The 16,294-nt window shown below is 37.5% G+C and overlaps 3 protein-coding genes across 7 annotated transcripts; all 3 read right to left on the minus strand.

The window, feature by feature from the left end:
* Positions 1-105: 105 nt before the first annotated feature.
* On the minus strand, positions 106-3,730 carry LOC7469470 (F-box/kelch-repeat protein At1g51550). Its single transcript, XM_002315341.4, has 2 exons — positions 2,506-3,730; positions 106-1,305 (listed from the first exon to the last, which is right to left on the minus strand). The coding sequence occupies exons 1-2, from the start codon at positions 2,942-2,944 to the stop codon at positions 320-322; spliced, it is 1,425 nt and encodes a 474-aa protein (XP_002315377.2). The 5' UTR covers positions 2,945-3,730; the 3' UTR covers positions 106-319.
* A 710-nt stretch (positions 3,731-4,440) lies between these two features.
* LOC7469469 (uncharacterized) lies at positions 4,441-10,261 on the minus strand. Its single transcript, XM_002315340.4, has 9 exons — positions 9,793-10,261; positions 8,887-9,096; positions 8,654-8,756; positions 8,221-8,300; positions 8,057-8,134; positions 7,520-7,611; positions 6,939-7,050; positions 4,894-5,019; positions 4,441-4,804 (listed from the first exon to the last, which is right to left on the minus strand). The coding sequence occupies exons 1-9, from the start codon at positions 10,045-10,047 to the stop codon at positions 4,688-4,690; spliced, it is 1,173 nt and encodes a 390-aa protein (XP_002315376.2). The 5' UTR covers positions 10,048-10,261; the 3' UTR covers positions 4,441-4,687.
* A 638-nt stretch (positions 10,262-10,899) lies between these two features.
* Positions 10,900-15,162, minus strand: LOC7469468 (uncharacterized membrane protein At1g16860). 5 transcript variants are annotated; one of them, XM_006378805.3, is made up of 6 exons: positions 14,893-15,162; positions 14,576-14,776; positions 12,670-13,630; positions 12,199-12,354; positions 11,621-11,832; positions 10,900-11,381 (listed from the first exon to the last, which is right to left on the minus strand). In XM_006378805.3, the coding sequence occupies exons 3-6, from the start codon at positions 13,555-13,557 to the stop codon at positions 11,189-11,191; spliced, it is 1,449 nt and encodes a 482-aa protein (XP_006378867.2). In that variant the 5' UTR covers positions 13,558-13,630; positions 14,576-14,776; positions 14,893-15,162; the 3' UTR covers positions 10,900-11,188. The 5 variants fall into 5 exon arrangements, with proteins under 5 accessions (XP_006378867.2, XP_024465291.2, XP_024465290.2 ...); XM_024609523.2 differs by having other exon boundaries at positions 12,670-13,564; positions 14,893-15,148; XM_024609522.2 differs by having other exon boundaries at positions 14,886-15,148.
* Between the last annotated feature and the right edge of the window lie 1,132 nt (positions 15,163-16,294).

Below are 16,294 nucleotides of genomic sequence, written 5' to 3' on the forward strand. Positions count from 1 at the left end.
CCTGTTCTTTGATAGCTTGCAAGTTTACAGCTCTAGTTTGTCAACAGAACATGGGATTTCTTTCTGAAGAAACTTAAAGAGGCTCTTTTCAGCCGCCAGATGGTATGGCCTGAAACAATCAGTCCCAAGGCAGTGACTTTATTTAGATCATTTTCTTGGTCCTTAAGATTTGTCTAAAATATAGACATTGTCTAGCATTATTCATATTTCTTCATGAAACATTTACAAAGCAAATAATAATTGAGCTACGTGAGAGGCTATCATGTATAGGACTAAGCATAGTGAGGGATCATTCTGAAAATACTGTTGTTGTGGTAACTTAGCACCTTACTATATCTGTTTCCAGCTCCAATTTGACCAGAAAGAGCTCCCCATCAAACCTCAACCCATATGCTTCGGCAGGCTGAAGTAAGCCATCCACCATTCCACCAAAAACGTACAAGCGACACCCTGAATGATCCGCACAGGCTCGGTGGAATGATCTGCGGTAGGGTTTATAACCCTTTGCCTTGAGCATTTTCCACATATTATTTGCCTGCAATCCCCTTGAGTTTAATGGAGACTGCGCTTTATTTGATGGGATCTTACTAACATCCAATACCCAAAAATCGTCCTTCCTGTGCCGCTGTGAATCTTCACCTCCATAGATTAGCAGCCGACCTCCCAAAATCAGTGTGGCTGAGTGGCCGACTCGTGGGAGGGAGACTCCTGCAGGTATGTCTTGCAAATTATAGAGAATCTGTATCCACTTGAGTTCAACCTCAGACACCTGCAAGAGCCAGACATCATGCAGCACATCATAACCTGAACCTCTTCCTCCAAATAGAACAATTCCTGTTCCTTCGATGCATGTTAATGTGTGTCCTGAACGAGCTGGAGGTGATGGATGAGTCACCAGCTCCCTCCATGTTCCAGAACAGAAATTTTCTGAAAGTTCTAGAATCCAAGTGTCTCCCATTCTAAGGCCGTACAATCCAATCCCTCCATGGATGACCATTGTACTTTTATCAATGCAGCAAGCAGCATGAGCCCCACGGGGAGGTGGTGCTATGGATCTCACATCAAGCAGCCTCCATGACAATGTTATACCAAGGTTCTCACTGAGCACTACTTTCCCCACCCATGTATCATTTTGACGAATCCCACGATCATTAATTCCTCCAAAGAGCACCAGATAATCGCCAATGACGATGCATGCATGCCCAAATCTCCCGTTTGGAATTCCTGAATTAACTTTCTGCCACTTCAGCATCCTTTGAAAATCATTACCTATGTATGCCACCCATGTATCATCGAGATCTCGCCCTGTGAAGAAGACCAACATAGCAAAACAAGAAATGCTTATACACCAAATCACTTTGACATAAACAGGTAAAAAACTAAATGCAGAACTGCTTCAGAACAATGGAGAGAATGCCAGCCCTTCTTATCGGTGGTGATTGTTCAATTATTGTCCATTTTCACTGGTATAATTTCCCATGGGGCTTGCGGAAAATGAATCAATCATCCTTCCACTATATAATTATAGCTCAAGCGGCTAATAAATCCTGCATTATATCAACAAAGAGGCATTGATGGGATTCGTTTTTCATTTCACTGTGCAGAAGGCGAAAACGGATGCTCAGATGGATTTGCTTCTGAAATCTACACCTTCACTGGTTGCAAGTACTTTAAGTTCAAAGATGATGCTAATTGTCCTACATCAGGACTCTTCTCATGGAAATAAAGATGTTCTACTGAAAGTTTATGCTTCTGATTGCTAGTTCTTTTAAATTTTACCGGGATGGGGCATGCTCTTAATTGTCCCACTGGAAAAGTAGCAGCAACAAAACGTTGTGGAATAAGAATATGATTGCTGCAATACAGTATCCGAGTTGCTAAACTTTAAGGAGGGCACTCTACAAGAGGTGGGGCAATTGCATTCGCAGCAAGCCACCAAGGAGCTAAACATATTATCGCTTTACAGTATCTTAAATGTTAAGATCTTGATGCCAAATTAAGCAGAGGAGCCTGCTGTAGGCTATAATGCGGCACAGACAAATGTACTTAAATTTGAAAAAAACAAATGCTACTATTTGATAATGTAGAGGAATAGATTGAACTGTTGCCAACCAGAAATTTAAGATGCATGATTTAACTGTCGCCATCTCATACTCATACCCACCTCCCTCAACTCACACAACTTATGCTCAATTTCAAACTTACTAATACATTGAAGCCATGACCATGAAGCAAGAAGATTCTCAAGCCATGGAAAATCCGTGGTTAGTTGAATCAGGAACACCAAACAACTGAAAGGAAAAACTAAGGATCTGACATGAACCAATATAAACATTCCTTTAGCATCCTTAACCAGCAAATCAAACAGTGAAGCATCACATACACACATGGGCACATTTAAGACACAGAATGATTAAAAAAAAAAAGACAAAGAAACTACCATTCAAATCAAAGAACATACGGTTTATGAATCATAACAACTAATCAAAGAAAAGATAGACTAACCTCCTTCACAGCCACCACCAAACAAGACCAGGCAATCAGATACAAAGTTAAGACAGTGAGAAGCCCTGGGAGTTGGGAGCATCAATTCACTATCTGGGTCGGACAGTTTATGGCAAGAAACTGAGTCAAGCTGAGACACCTGCTTGTATAGCCTCATCCATGGCAACTGCTGATTGTTTTTGGTATTGATAGAAGACTTGAGGGCATCCACTGATGTGGACCCCCACTCCCTCCTGCATATGGACTCCCACAGTGTATCAGAACTTGTTAAGGACCTGAACCTTTTGCAAGTCCTGGCAAAGGAGATGAGTGAATCTATAGGAAGCAGAAGCAAGATTGTGAAGAGATGGTCTTGAGCTAGCTTAACAATTGGCGACGACGATCCAATGTTGCTGCTTGTAGTACTAGTGCTTGTCTCAGCCATGAAGAAAGTAGTCATTCTTGTTGTTTTGTAAGATAGCACTCACCTATGACTTCTAAGATGTAAGGCTATGGAGCTACGTGGGATTGTGTTGGGCAGAGGGTAGGGAGAAACAAAACACACTTCTGAAATGGTCTGGTTTTATTTTGTTGCTCATGTCATGTGAAAGAAAGAAATGGTGATAAGGTAAACATGGAAGAAAGGTAAATTCTAAGAGTTGAAAAGAGATGGAAAGGGAGAGATTGTACATAGAAGGATAGATGAGGAGAGGCCATATCTTTTGTCTGCTACCTACACTCTCTAGTGTTCCTTGCTATGTCATTTGAAGACAAGGAAGCCAAATGGCAAGCAGAGACCTTCGTCTATTTGTTTCATCTTTTACCCTTTCTTCCCCCCCCCCCCCCCCCCCCCTGAATTTACAGTGAGCCAGAAGGGGTCAATGTGGAAAGTGGGATATCCTTTGATTTCAAATGAACATAGAGAAGTTCAAAGTTGGGAGACATTTTGCATGATGGTGCAGGGTCCAAGTGCTGAAGATCCTTTTCTCAGTGTCAATATGCAGTTATACACCAGAATTTTGGGTTCTTTCTCAGTCAACTCTTCTATTTTTTTGTTGTACAATTGAACTCTGAAAGATAGCCCTTGTGGAGAAAAGTTGTCAGCTGTAGATGTGTGAGAAATTATCTGCTTTTTTCTGAGTGATTTTGCCCTTTAAAACACAGAAAGATAGCGCTAGTAGAGAAACTGGAGAGACTTCCAAGATTTGAACTTGTATTTCATACTTCTCAATCGAGTCTCGAAGCAAAACTTTTATCAATCGAGTCCCAAATGTTTCAATTAGGTCCTCTGTCCAAGTCCGATAATTGTTCCATCAAATTTTATTCCACATAAAGCCGTTTTATTGCGCAGAATACATCACCATATATTGATTGATAGAATGGCCCATTGAAAAGTATGTGAGACATTAGGGTTCCACGTGTCATGATTGAAACCGTTGGATACACAATTAACATCACAAAAACACCAAATGAAACACTTGTATCACCTTCTATTGGTGGGCAAAACCCATGAATGAAACATCCATCAAAAAATATCCTACTAGCCCATTTGGTCCATGCCAAGTTGTTGATTAGATATGTCTTCCTTCTTGCTTTTTTGTAATTTTCTTAACAGGGCCGAAACAATGCCAAGGATTATAACATTTTTGGAACTTGGTTGAGGTAAGACTAAACCTAGTTGCATACAATTATCATGAGATTCCATCTTGAATTGCAATATCACCTTTACACCTTTCAGTTTGATCCCAAAATGTTGTTGAAAGCATTTTACAACACATTTTCTCAAACAGAAAATGTAGGTCCAAACCTATTTTTCAAAGCCAATAAAGACAGCCATGCATGTTCTGGGAAGCTAAATTGATGGTTAAATTTGTCATGTAGTAGGGCTTGTGGCGTACATGAGTTTTGAATACCAATGACAAGCAATACAAATCAAGCATTTGCAAGGAAGTGTGCTTGCTACCAAAATCTTCAGCATTATCTAGATAGATACCTGTGTATAAATAATAGTCCATCTATAACATGTCCTAAGAGTTTTTAGGTTACATGAAGATTAAAGGGGAAAACAGGGGGGGGAAACTGATGGGGTTATTTAGATGTGAAGGACACAAACTCGGTTTCATGTGGTTACCTTGCTTCACGCTCAATCAAAAAGGTTGGAAAGAAAAAAGAAAGAAAGATTGCACAATAAGTAGCCCAATTTTTATTTCTGCAAACTGTGCACTTGGCCTTTATCTATTATTTTCCAAAGAGCAGCCTTGGCTTCCTCTAGAGTTTCAACAGCATGCCCATCCTCAAATGATAGCCTCTGTATGTTGAACTACAAAATAATAGAACATTCTCTATAATCACCAGCATAAACACATCACCAAATACAGGCTTGAAAATGTTGTTGGATGAAAGGATTACCTGAGCCCCTTGACGGACCCGAATATCAGTTCCTTTACTGTCTATTGATATGAAGGCGGCATCATCTACCTCCGTGTCAGAGGATAAGAGCTCTTTAAGCAGTTTTGAGAAAATTGCATTTAGTTCCTGTAGCAAATGCAAATCCCAATACAATGAAGCCCACAAAGTACATGCTGGCAGATATTATCATCATAGAGAAAAATGCAAGAAGATTAGCACTAGACCCCCTATAGACTCACAGTCATAGAAGTTCATGTGATTGTGTTGTATGACTTTTTGTTAAAAGAAGAATTATTACCATGCCAAGGGGCACATGAGATCCGAGAGAGTGGAAAGTTAAAAGACCACCAAGTTAACAATAGTTACAAACACTCACCAAAACAAAAGGCAACAATCATGAAGTGCCGAGCTAATTTTTGACACATTCAAACTTGACTGGATTCATTTGTAACCCTCAAATATTGTGTTCAACATTTGCCTATTTATACCTAAAAGCATGGTTTTCCTGTTTCACCATTCCCTTCTTCTGAAACATTAACAGCTGTAAATGTAATACATTGAACTAAATGTCATGAGGTACTAAGCTTATATCAGACTGAATACACAAAAGTAGAATGATACCATCAGCCTGTCTCCTTAACATAATGCAGAAAATCAAACTAATCAGTATTAACTAGGCCTGTTCATGGTTCGGTTCGGTTCGGTTTGAACCACAAAAACCAACCGAACCGAGAACCTTAAATTTTTGAAAATACAAACCGAACCGAACCGAATTCCGGTTCAAACCGAACCGGTTCGGTTCGGTTAAATTCGGTTTTATAGCAAAAAAACCGGAAAATCTAATCATCCCATCAATGAAGGAGACCTCTCCTAAATCAGCTTGTAAATTAACAAACTGTAGAGAAAAAAAAGAGAAAAGCAAACCCCTAAATCTTGTCGTCGATTGATTTCAGGAGGAGGTTAAGAACTTCAACATGATAGAACCAAAAACCCATTCAAATCCCTGGCATCTAAACCCCCATGAGACTATAACTAACACCATTGAGTGCTGATCTCCGATTTCTACCCCCAGCCCTTTTTTATATATAAATTTAACCAAACAACTAGTATTCAAAAATCATAGCTATCATCATCAAGCAACTGATGGGTTCTCATCAGAGAAAAAAGCATCAGATTCAGAGAGGGAGCCCTTCTCCTTGCGATCAGCAAAATCATCATCACCATCGAGATCTCGAGCAAGATCAGACTTGTTCATGGCGGAAAGAGCCTTGTCGAGGAAGGGTTTAAAAGCCATCTCAATAGCTTGCCACCCAAATGCAAGAGCCCTGAATGCAACCACTGCTTGTAGTTGAAAACTTGAAAGGGAAAAGAAGAATGATTTTTGAGGTGGAAAGCTGGTTGCACTGCAGTCTTTGCCACAGACGGCAGTTTTTTGTGAGGGAAGGGGAGTTTGTGAAGGCAGGGGAGAGGGGGGGTTATGTTAGGTAGGGTTAGGTTAATTAACTATTTATACTCCTTGGCTGCCAGCGGGTTTTTTATGAGTTTTTGGTTGGTCCGGTTCGGTTTGTCGGTTTTATAACTAAAACCGAAACCGAACCGGACCTGTTAAAATTTATGGTTTTAAAAATCGGTTTAATCGGTTTTTCATCTCGGTTCGGTTTTTTCGGTTAATTTTTCTCCGGTTTTCTCGGTTAATCGGTTTTTTTGAACACCCCTAGTATTAACAATTTAGCATCCTTGATTGGATAACACCCAAAAGAAAGAAGTCTCAAATGAGCTTATAAGACCACAGAGAATAATATATATATATATATATATATATATATATATATATATATATATATATATATTATTCTCTGTGGTCTTATAAGCTCATTTGAGACTTCTTTCTTTTGGGTGTTATCCAATCAAGGATGCTAAATTGTTAATACTAGGGGTGTTCAAAAAAACCGATTAACTAGAAACACAACAACAGAATCAGTGACAACTTCCATACATATGCGCACATCTTCTCTATTGAAATTACCAAGGGTTTTCAAGATCACCTTGAGATTTTGCTCCCCTCCATCAACTGCAATCTTATCAGGCTGGAGGGCCTCATATTCCTTGACATCAACCCAAGCAACAGTGCCAAAGCCTCCAATAAAATATATGTCACTGGCAAAAAAGTGAGATCTTTAGACATCTGACTTTTCATCTTTAGCAATAAAAATGAGCTCGGAACATAAGCTCGTGGACTCCAAGCTAATTATGCACCACTAACAACAAATTTACTGACATGTTTATAAGATGTATATAGTATATTAGAATGCCAATACATTCACAAGTTTTGTGAAGTTAAATCCTTTGTTAAATTTTAGGTCCTTGCTCATTCAAAAAAATGTCTCAAAAACAGAGCACACCAATATTAAACTTCTTTATAGTTGCTGTGCTCCACAGGCCACAAAACCAATGAGCATGCAAAACACCGCAATGGTTTGCTGCCCATGTTAAATCCATCTAACAAGAAGGGCTACAGAAAAGTAGAATTTGGAACTAATTTTATATTTAAAATTTAGCGCAGCTAATCTAAGCAGCTAAAAGCTTAAAGGACATCTAACTAAACCACAATATGCTGGATACAAACCTTATGTTTTGCAACCTGAAATAGTAGAAATTCCCCCATTGCTGGGTAGGCCCTTGTTGATGTTTTGCAATGTACTGCTTATGAGCCCATTCCTGGCAAACATGAACAGATATTATACTCAACAAAGAGAAAAAAAGATACTCTAGAGCAGAAACACCAAAACAAAAGTGAAGAGCAGATGCATATTTCTGACAAAAATTAGTGCTGATTCTTTAGAGAAAATTCTGTTTGTCTCAACAAAACAACCCGTTGACAGTTAGGTTCCAACAAAGAGTAGTCTCCAATATTAAACAGTAGAAAGGCGACGGTAGGAATACCAGAAGAATGCAACACTCAATAGAAACTAACATTAATGTCAAAAGAGATCCATATAGACACTACTAAAACTGAAAACTGATCATGCTGCATGTACCCTCGCGTTGTGCATCTTGAAAGAAAGGAATCAAGAAATCTACCCTTCAAGGGCATATAGCAAAACCATACTTTATAAACAGCAGAGAGAGAGAGAGAGAGAGAGAGAGAGCAGGGGGGAATTACCTGTTGGTGTTCTGGGAGAGGAAAAACATCTCCAAAGATTGTTACCCTTGCATTTGATAAGCCACTCCACCCAGGAATCTATGAAACCTAACTGTCAATAAAGTTCATAAATGGAGAACAAAAACCACCCAAGATATTTCTAGAGTTAAAGAGCAAGTGCTAACCTGCACAACAAGTGTGCATCTGGGGTCAACTAGCAAATTCCTTGTGTGGATGGCCAATGGTGAAAATGAAAAAATAGGATCTACAGATTGAGAAAACAAAATGATTAAATGAGTCAAATCATTTGCAAACATTTGTGCACAATAGGAAGATCGTTCTTAAATGTTCAAATGATTGTCCAGAATCAAGAGTATTGGATCAAATTCTAGCCCAATTCGATAAAAAAACACTTTAGTAGGATTCTTAAAATGTGTTAGATCTTTTTAGCCAAACTAACTATACCATTTAGAGGTAATCAGGAAGAAATATTTATATGTATAATTCATATAGCAAGTTGAATTGCATTATATCATATAACCTTATACCGCTGTATCTTAAGAAACAAACAAAAACAAAAAACTATATGTATCAATCAAATATGAAAATTTGACTTACGCCCCATTGGATCTGGTGCAAAATCCACCAAGGAACCAAATGGATATCCTTCTCGTCGATGGTGCATTCGAGACATTACAGTGCACAGATGAGCAAATCTAGCCTGAATTAAAAAGAAACACAAGTTCAGAACTAAGAATAAACATAAGTTCAGAACCATTATATCAAAGACATAAAATTAGACAATTCCAGGCAATGACTAGGTTCTGAAGAAATAAAAGAATGGCCATTACCTGCTCCATCAAATTGCGGACTGCCAAGGCTGGTCGAGGTAAGCCATGAACTGATGTAGCACTCTGCACTCCACCAGAAATTGGTGTTCTAAAAAGCCCAGCTCTGGTTCCCCCACCGATTCCGCTTCCATGTGGTACAATCAGAGGTGTTTCCACCTTCAATATGTTCTCTGCATCCTTTTCACTACTTTCACTTTGCTCTATGTTATCCTTCATAACACGAGATAAGCCATCAGTACTTAGCCGAAGTAGCCATTTGATACATCCAGTTATTGTCTAACTCATAGAAAAGAAAAGGTTCCAAAACATCATATAGGCATGCGAACACAACTCTGATCAAAGAAAACAGACATCCCAAAACCCATGCTATCTCATTGTTATCTACATTAATTGGAGAAACTGACCATTGGTTTCATCCCCCAGATTCCCTAACAGCCTTTAACAACTTATTATGATCAATGAATGATACAACATTAAAACAACAAAACAAAAGTATATTTGACAGGATTGCGTATTTCTAGTTAGTAGTATAAGAAATTGTGAAATTCTCAAGTTCAAACTGGCCTTAGCAGCTCTTCAACTCAGTTTCCACAACTTCCTTACCACCAAATATCACCTCAACATATCACAAACCTCAAGGTGAAGAGCAAAGTTGTTCTCTGTTCCACAACATCTTCGAAAAATTCAAGCTTTTCTTAAGCTAATTTCTTTTCAATCTCAAGAGTAAAAATCCTAGCTTTCCAAATCCACTTGGACGATAGAAATCATCAAACTCTCTAACATAAAATTCAACATTAACTATTTCATTTAACCTTGCAAAAACTATAAAATCAAAGCCAAAATACAAAAAAGATTCATATAAACAAGAATAAAGCACTTTGTCTCTGAGTGCAAAGAAAAAACTACCTGAGGAAAGGAGAGAATGTCATCGGAAAAAAAGCCAAACCCATTATTAGTAAACGGCCCCTGATCGTCAGCATCACCTGAAACATCACGTGCTAAAGCTTGAAGACGAAGGGAAGAGAAGTGGGGAGTTTCGGCAAATTTGAGAGACCCGGTTGGCTTAGTGTTGTGTAATTTGAATGAAGAAGAAGGGATGTTATTGAGAATTGGGTGTGTCTCTGAGTTAGTCATAAACACCGTTCTTGAAAGAGATTCCATTGAAACACGGAAAGGCTGAAAAAAGAAGGGTTTTAAGACAGAGAAGAGAAGGCGAGGAAAAGAAAGAGAGAAAAGGTGACAGACACAGGAGATTTTGTGAACAAAAGATGACCCAATCAGGTATACTGCAGGAGGCTAGGCGTGAGATTTTCCTTATGATACTTCTTTGTGTTGTTACTTTATTAGCATGAAGGTTAATAAAGGAGAATATCTAAAAATCCTTCCTTTTTTCTTAATAAAGATTATATCTTTTGTGGTAATTGGGTATGCAATGGCTCTTTTCTTTATTTTATTCTAATAGTTTTTATCTAATTGTAAAACTCTTTAATTTAGGTTTAGATATTATTAAAAAAAATATAATTGACCACCTAAAATCAAAAAAAAATTCGATGTTTTGAGTGAGGGTGAAGCCACCTACTTGGTTAGCCGCACACTCAAACAAGCACTTAATAATTCGCTAAAAAAACAAGTTTAACCTAGGGATCGTGTTGGTAATAGCTCTTTTAAATATGATTTAAAATCTGCTGGACTCCCATTGAAGAAAAAAAAAAAAAAGCTTGCGGCCTTTGGTAATTGCTATCACTTTTCTTTCTTTCCTTTTTAGCATCTGAAATTTTGACAGCAAAAGTGAAGCCCAACTAGTTTCCATTTTCAGTATTTGGAGAATTCCAAGTCTTTGTGTTCAGCTATTATTTTATTTGGATGCATTTTATATATTATTTCCAATGTTCTTTGAAAAAAAGCACTCAACTTGGAGTAATACAATGCAGGTGATATTTTGAGATTTTTCATGTTTAAAATTAACGGTACAAGTTCCAATAACCAAGAAGCTTGCTTGCGATGAGTCCCGTATTTTGAAGAAACAACCATGGTGTATAACCAGTCTTCTATAGATTGCTTTATGAAAGCTAATGTTCTTAAAGAATTGGAAAAGAAATCTCAGAAATCTATACAGCATAGTTGAGATGGCAAATTAACGAAGAAAACTAAAAGCACAATCACATCTTCGACCATCAGTACCTGGGAACTACAAAAAGCAGCAACATTGCATGACTAACTTGGTATTAATAGAGGAAACGTTGGTAATATGTGGTTCGGGATAAGTAGAGAAGTTTTTGGTCTGGACACTGCTAAGTGCTAACTATACAGGTATCACATCAACATCTGATGTATCTTCATGTCTCAAAACAATACCGTCAAGGCTAGCTGGAAAGATGCATCTGGGCCATTGCCATCCAGTTGCCAATGGCTCCGGAGGCGGGACTATCATAAGCACATTTTCATTTCTCTGAACAATTCCCATCACGCTAACAGTGCTGCCTTCTTTGATGTACCTGCAATAGCCATGGTTGCAGTTTCATCAAATCAATATTTCTAAAATACCTAAAAACATTTTGATCGCTATAGATTCTCAACTAATAAAAATCTTGATGGATGCGTTACTATGATATGGCATATAAAAAACTGCTATGATAAACATCTAAAAAGCTTTCTGGTTCAAGCTCTCCCACCTATGGGTATGTAGTGGGATAAAACACTTTGGTGATCTAATTATTAAAGAAGAGACCCTTACCCTTCTTTCAATCTCATTAGACGCTCATCACTCGAAAGATTTCTCTTTCCCAGCCACCTGACAAACTCTGGAGACAGGTCTTTATTTCCAGGGTTGATATCAACAACAAAGGAATCATCAACAAAAGGGGTTACCCTTGTGCCACTGCCAGTTTTGATCAATGCTCTTAAACCAGATTGGAAATCAGAGATGTAGAAATCAACACCATGCGTCTGCAAAACAAATAAACAAAAAATGTATATAAAACTTTGAGATAAAAGGTAAGGCCACTTGCTCCAAATGAAGGCATCCATTGATCGTTGCAAATTTTTTAAAAAGAAAAGGGAATGTGGTGAAAGAGGACAAAGGAAGGGGGCTTTGGTTAGTGAGAGGAATGACAGTTTCAAAGGGGCACACATCCAGATGTTTGCATAAGAACAGTGTAGCCAACTTGCAGGAAGCTAGAGTTTGTGTGAAAATCTTTACTTGTTTGAGGGAATAGTCTCTTCAATGCTAAATGCTGTAAAGAGGCCTATTCAAAATTTCCAAGGAAACAAAAAGCAGCACAGCCAAACAAAAACACAAAGCCATCTTCTCACCTCTGATGATCTCAGTCCCCATGTAAAATGGCGGTGATTAGGGTTGGCTGGTTTTGAACCCCATGCGCGATACTCATATAATCTTGTAGAGGTATAGACACATCTAGGAATTCTTTGGAATGAAGACTCCAAAGGGACATTGCCACAGGTAACCACCTTCAGCGATTACAAGACAGTAAAATTCTTATCAATTTCAAGTATGAATGAGAAAAAAAAACAATTCAAATATGATTGATTTCCACTTGAGAAATACCATACATGCCTTTAAGACACAAATATTAGAAAGGACAATGAACGACAATTAAAGGATTGTTGACTTCAGGAGTAGAGGAGGGAGAAAGAAGACTCAGGGCAATCAGTGGGAACTGGCAAGAATGTAGATCTCAATCTACAATGAATGCAAAAGTAGCATAATGATATCAAACACACATCCACATAAAAAAATGAACAATGAAAGCATCCAGTACATACCCCAGAAACTTTCACATATTGTCCATTTTTTGCAGTTCTGAGATCAGTATCAGGATAACGGCCAATGAACTCTATGATAGATCTACTTCCCCGACACATGTTCCAAACAACTAATGCAGCAACTATGACAAAAAGAACTGCAACAACAACGAGGAGGATGGCATTGTGAACAGCTCCAAGAATAAAACCACCAGCAAGCAATCCCATCACAAAAATCAGTATCACCGACCATACTACTGTTTTTGGGAAGTTCTTCCTCACAGAATAGTCATCATCATGACTTAAAGTAGTCACGGCTGGGTTGTTACTAATGGAGGAGCTGTTTAATTTCATTGAACCTGTGGATTCCAAGGGACCAGATACTTTCCGAGGAGCACCAGAAGAATTTAATGGTCCTGAAGAAATAGGTCCAGATGTTATGAGACCGGTTGCTGGCAGGGCTGATGGAATAGATCCAGAATTTTGTCGCGTTACTCCACCAGATTGAGGGCCAGAGGACTTCTTTATGGGTTCCCCATGTTTATTTAGTGGTCCAGAACTCGATTTCTTTAGTGAAGCTGAACCAGGCAAGCCTCCGGAGGGTACAGGACCCGATGTAGTATAGCCAGCACGAGGAGCAGCATTTGACATCATCGAACCTGAATGTGAAGCAGCCCCTGCAAAAGATCCAGTCCTTGAAGGAGGCCCAGTTAGTGGCCCAGATTTCCTAGACTTAGAGCCTTCCGAAGGGATAAACATTTTCCCCAGCTCTCCTGATTTCTTAATATCCCCACCTGTGTAAGGCATGGCAGCTGAGCTCATTGTTGGAGCCTTTTCTTTTGGCTGCTCAGGTCGACCAGATACAACAAGGCCATTGCCAAGTCGGTGAGACGGGTATCTGGAACCCATGAAGCTTCTTTAATAAAACCCAATAAATCACAAGATGAGCTAGAAAATTGCTGATATGATTCTCAATGTCCCACTGAAATTTCAAAAAATAATAATAATAAAGCCCTTAGTTCTTTATCAACCACCAAAACAAGCATCACAACCAGCATAAACTTAAAACCTTGTTTGCAATGAGATAAGAATTTAATTTAAGTATTTGCACTGGCAAGTGAAAAAAAAAAAGTGACAATGCAACAACTAAAGTCCTTGCAATCCATGCTAGCTGCTAGGTATGAATCTGTTCCTGAGTGCATTTCCACAACAATAAAAGATGCATGAGAAAAATCATGTATTGTATATGATTCTCCAATAGGCATGGAAATTGTACTCCTATTGTGATTTATAAATCAAATATTAACTGGTATGTTCATCAATTTTACAGCGCACAATACTGTTAAGCTCATCAGCAAAAGGTTCCAAATAATAACAAACTTAGAATGCACTCTCCTACACGGTTTTTTGGTTTGATGGCTTAGCTCATGAAATCTTGGTCTTGTTCCATTTCTTTCCATAACCTCGTGAAAATTCCGAAACATCGTTTCTTGTTTGGCTGAAAATAGTACAAGCAATGATAACAAGAAGAATACCCGGATCTTAAAGGGGGATAAAAGCAGTAAAACATGATACTCTATCCTACATGTCCACATCGCAGAATCCCGATGCTCAAAACATGTATGGAAAGAGCTTCAATCCTATACAACAAGTCAACCCTGGATTCACAAACGGGTAAAAACACTCCAAATTGTTAATCTTTCTTAATAATTCCTCCAAGAAGTTTCAGACAATTAGTATAAATCTAAAGTTGTCCACTTCATGGAAACAATAAGAAATACTAATTTCAACATCTTCAACCAGCCAAGGAGGGCAAAAAACACAGAACAAAAGTATCAATCTTTAAGAACTCAACACAGTCAAAGAAAAGCAGTAAAAGGAAATGGCAAAATGGTAAGAAAAAAGACAGTAGTGTTATGGTAAATACCTGAGGGAAGAAAATGGGAGTGTGGAGGATTTCAAAGAAAAACAGCTGTTGCAGTCAATAGTAGTAGCAGTGGCTGTAGCTGTACAAGCAGCACTGACTGAGATCCCATCTCAGTACAAGTCATCATCTTTCTAGAAATCTCTGTTTTTTCTCTCTTCCTCTCTCCTAAAGGATCAGCAACAACTGGTGGGTGGTCTCTACCTGCAGAAGAAGCAGAAGGGAAAAAAAAAACCCACCAAATTATAACAGAGAATGGAGTAAGAACGAATTTTTTATTATTAATTATTAGTATTAGTAGCTGAAAACAAACCTCTCACCTTCTTTCCTTGTCTTTCTAGTTTACTTTCTTTTCCTTTATTCTCAAGTCTCTCTCCCTCCCTCCCCTCTTCTCTCTGGGAGTAGAAACTAGAAGGGTAAGTAGAGCGGCTGTCCCTGTTAATGTTGTTTAGCAATGGGGATTATTGTATTGGTTATGTTGTTGATGGGCAAAAAGAAGGTTACATCTCTAAGGACTTCGGAGAGGGAAAAGTTAAGTTGTTGCCCTCCTCTGTGTGCATCAAGATCGCGATTGGTTGTCGTAACTATACTTTCAAATTGTTGTCCTAATAATACATCAAGGTTGCTTTGGTTTTAGAATAACAATTCAAATAAATAAAATAAATATTTTTTTTAAATAGTTTTGGAGTGAGACAGCAAATATTACCCGGGAATCATTAAAATTTCTAATTAATCTCCACTTTCATATCTTAAAGATGGTTTTTTTAGAGTGACACAAGAGATATCTTCTTTCTATATTTATTCTCTATATCTTCTTTATTTTGTAACAATAATCAAATAAGAATCATAAGTATATTAAAAAAATTATTTTTTTTTTTTTGATTTACGTGGGGTGTCCGGGCCAGCTTACGCGCACCACGACTATTCCCCACGGCCCGCTGGACATCCTGCAAACATTCTGCTAAACAATTTTTTAGCAATTCTAGATTGAGATACCAAACATGTTTTTTCTATCTTCGATCTCCATGTTTTTTCTATTTCGAGATAATAATCAAATATTATTTTTAAATTATTAGGATTTATAATTAATCTTTATTTTCATATATTAATAATGGATTTCTTTGAGCGAGACAAGAGACATGGTTTTTTTTTATTTTCAGTGTCTATATTTTTTTATCTTGTGGCAATAATCAGATAAGAATCATAAAAATATAAAATAATTATAATTTTTTTAACAGTTTTGGAATGAGATACCAACATGTTTTTCTATCTCCATTGTCTTTGTCTAATTTTATCTTTAAGACAATAATCAAGTATTATTACACAAGAATTATTTAAATTTCTAATTAATCTCCACTTTTACATTTTAAGGATGAATTTTTTAGAGTGAGATAAGAAATACATTTTCTTTATCGATATTGTCTCTATTTTTTTTTTTTAATCACTTTACAATAATCAAATAAGAATCATTGAAGTTTATAATCAATCTTTAATTTGTGTTTTAATGACAGAATAATTGTAAGCAATTAAAAAGTTATCATATGAAATGGAGATACGTGATATATTTGACGTGGCACAACATTTTCAAATGAACTTACTTGTTGATTACTCTTTTATTTTTATTAATAATTTAATAGTTTTTATTCTTATAAATCATTTAAAATTATTTTGTCCTTTACTTTTACTTAAAAATTTGGCATGGTTTATTAACATTTTTTTCAT

This window comes from Populus trichocarpa, chromosome 10 (genome assembly GCF_000002775.5).
Source record: "Populus trichocarpa isolate Nisqually-1 chromosome 10, P.trichocarpa_v4.1, whole genome shotgun sequence".
Classification (NCBI taxonomy): domain Eukaryota; kingdom Viridiplantae; phylum Streptophyta; class Magnoliopsida; order Malpighiales; family Salicaceae; genus Populus; species Populus trichocarpa.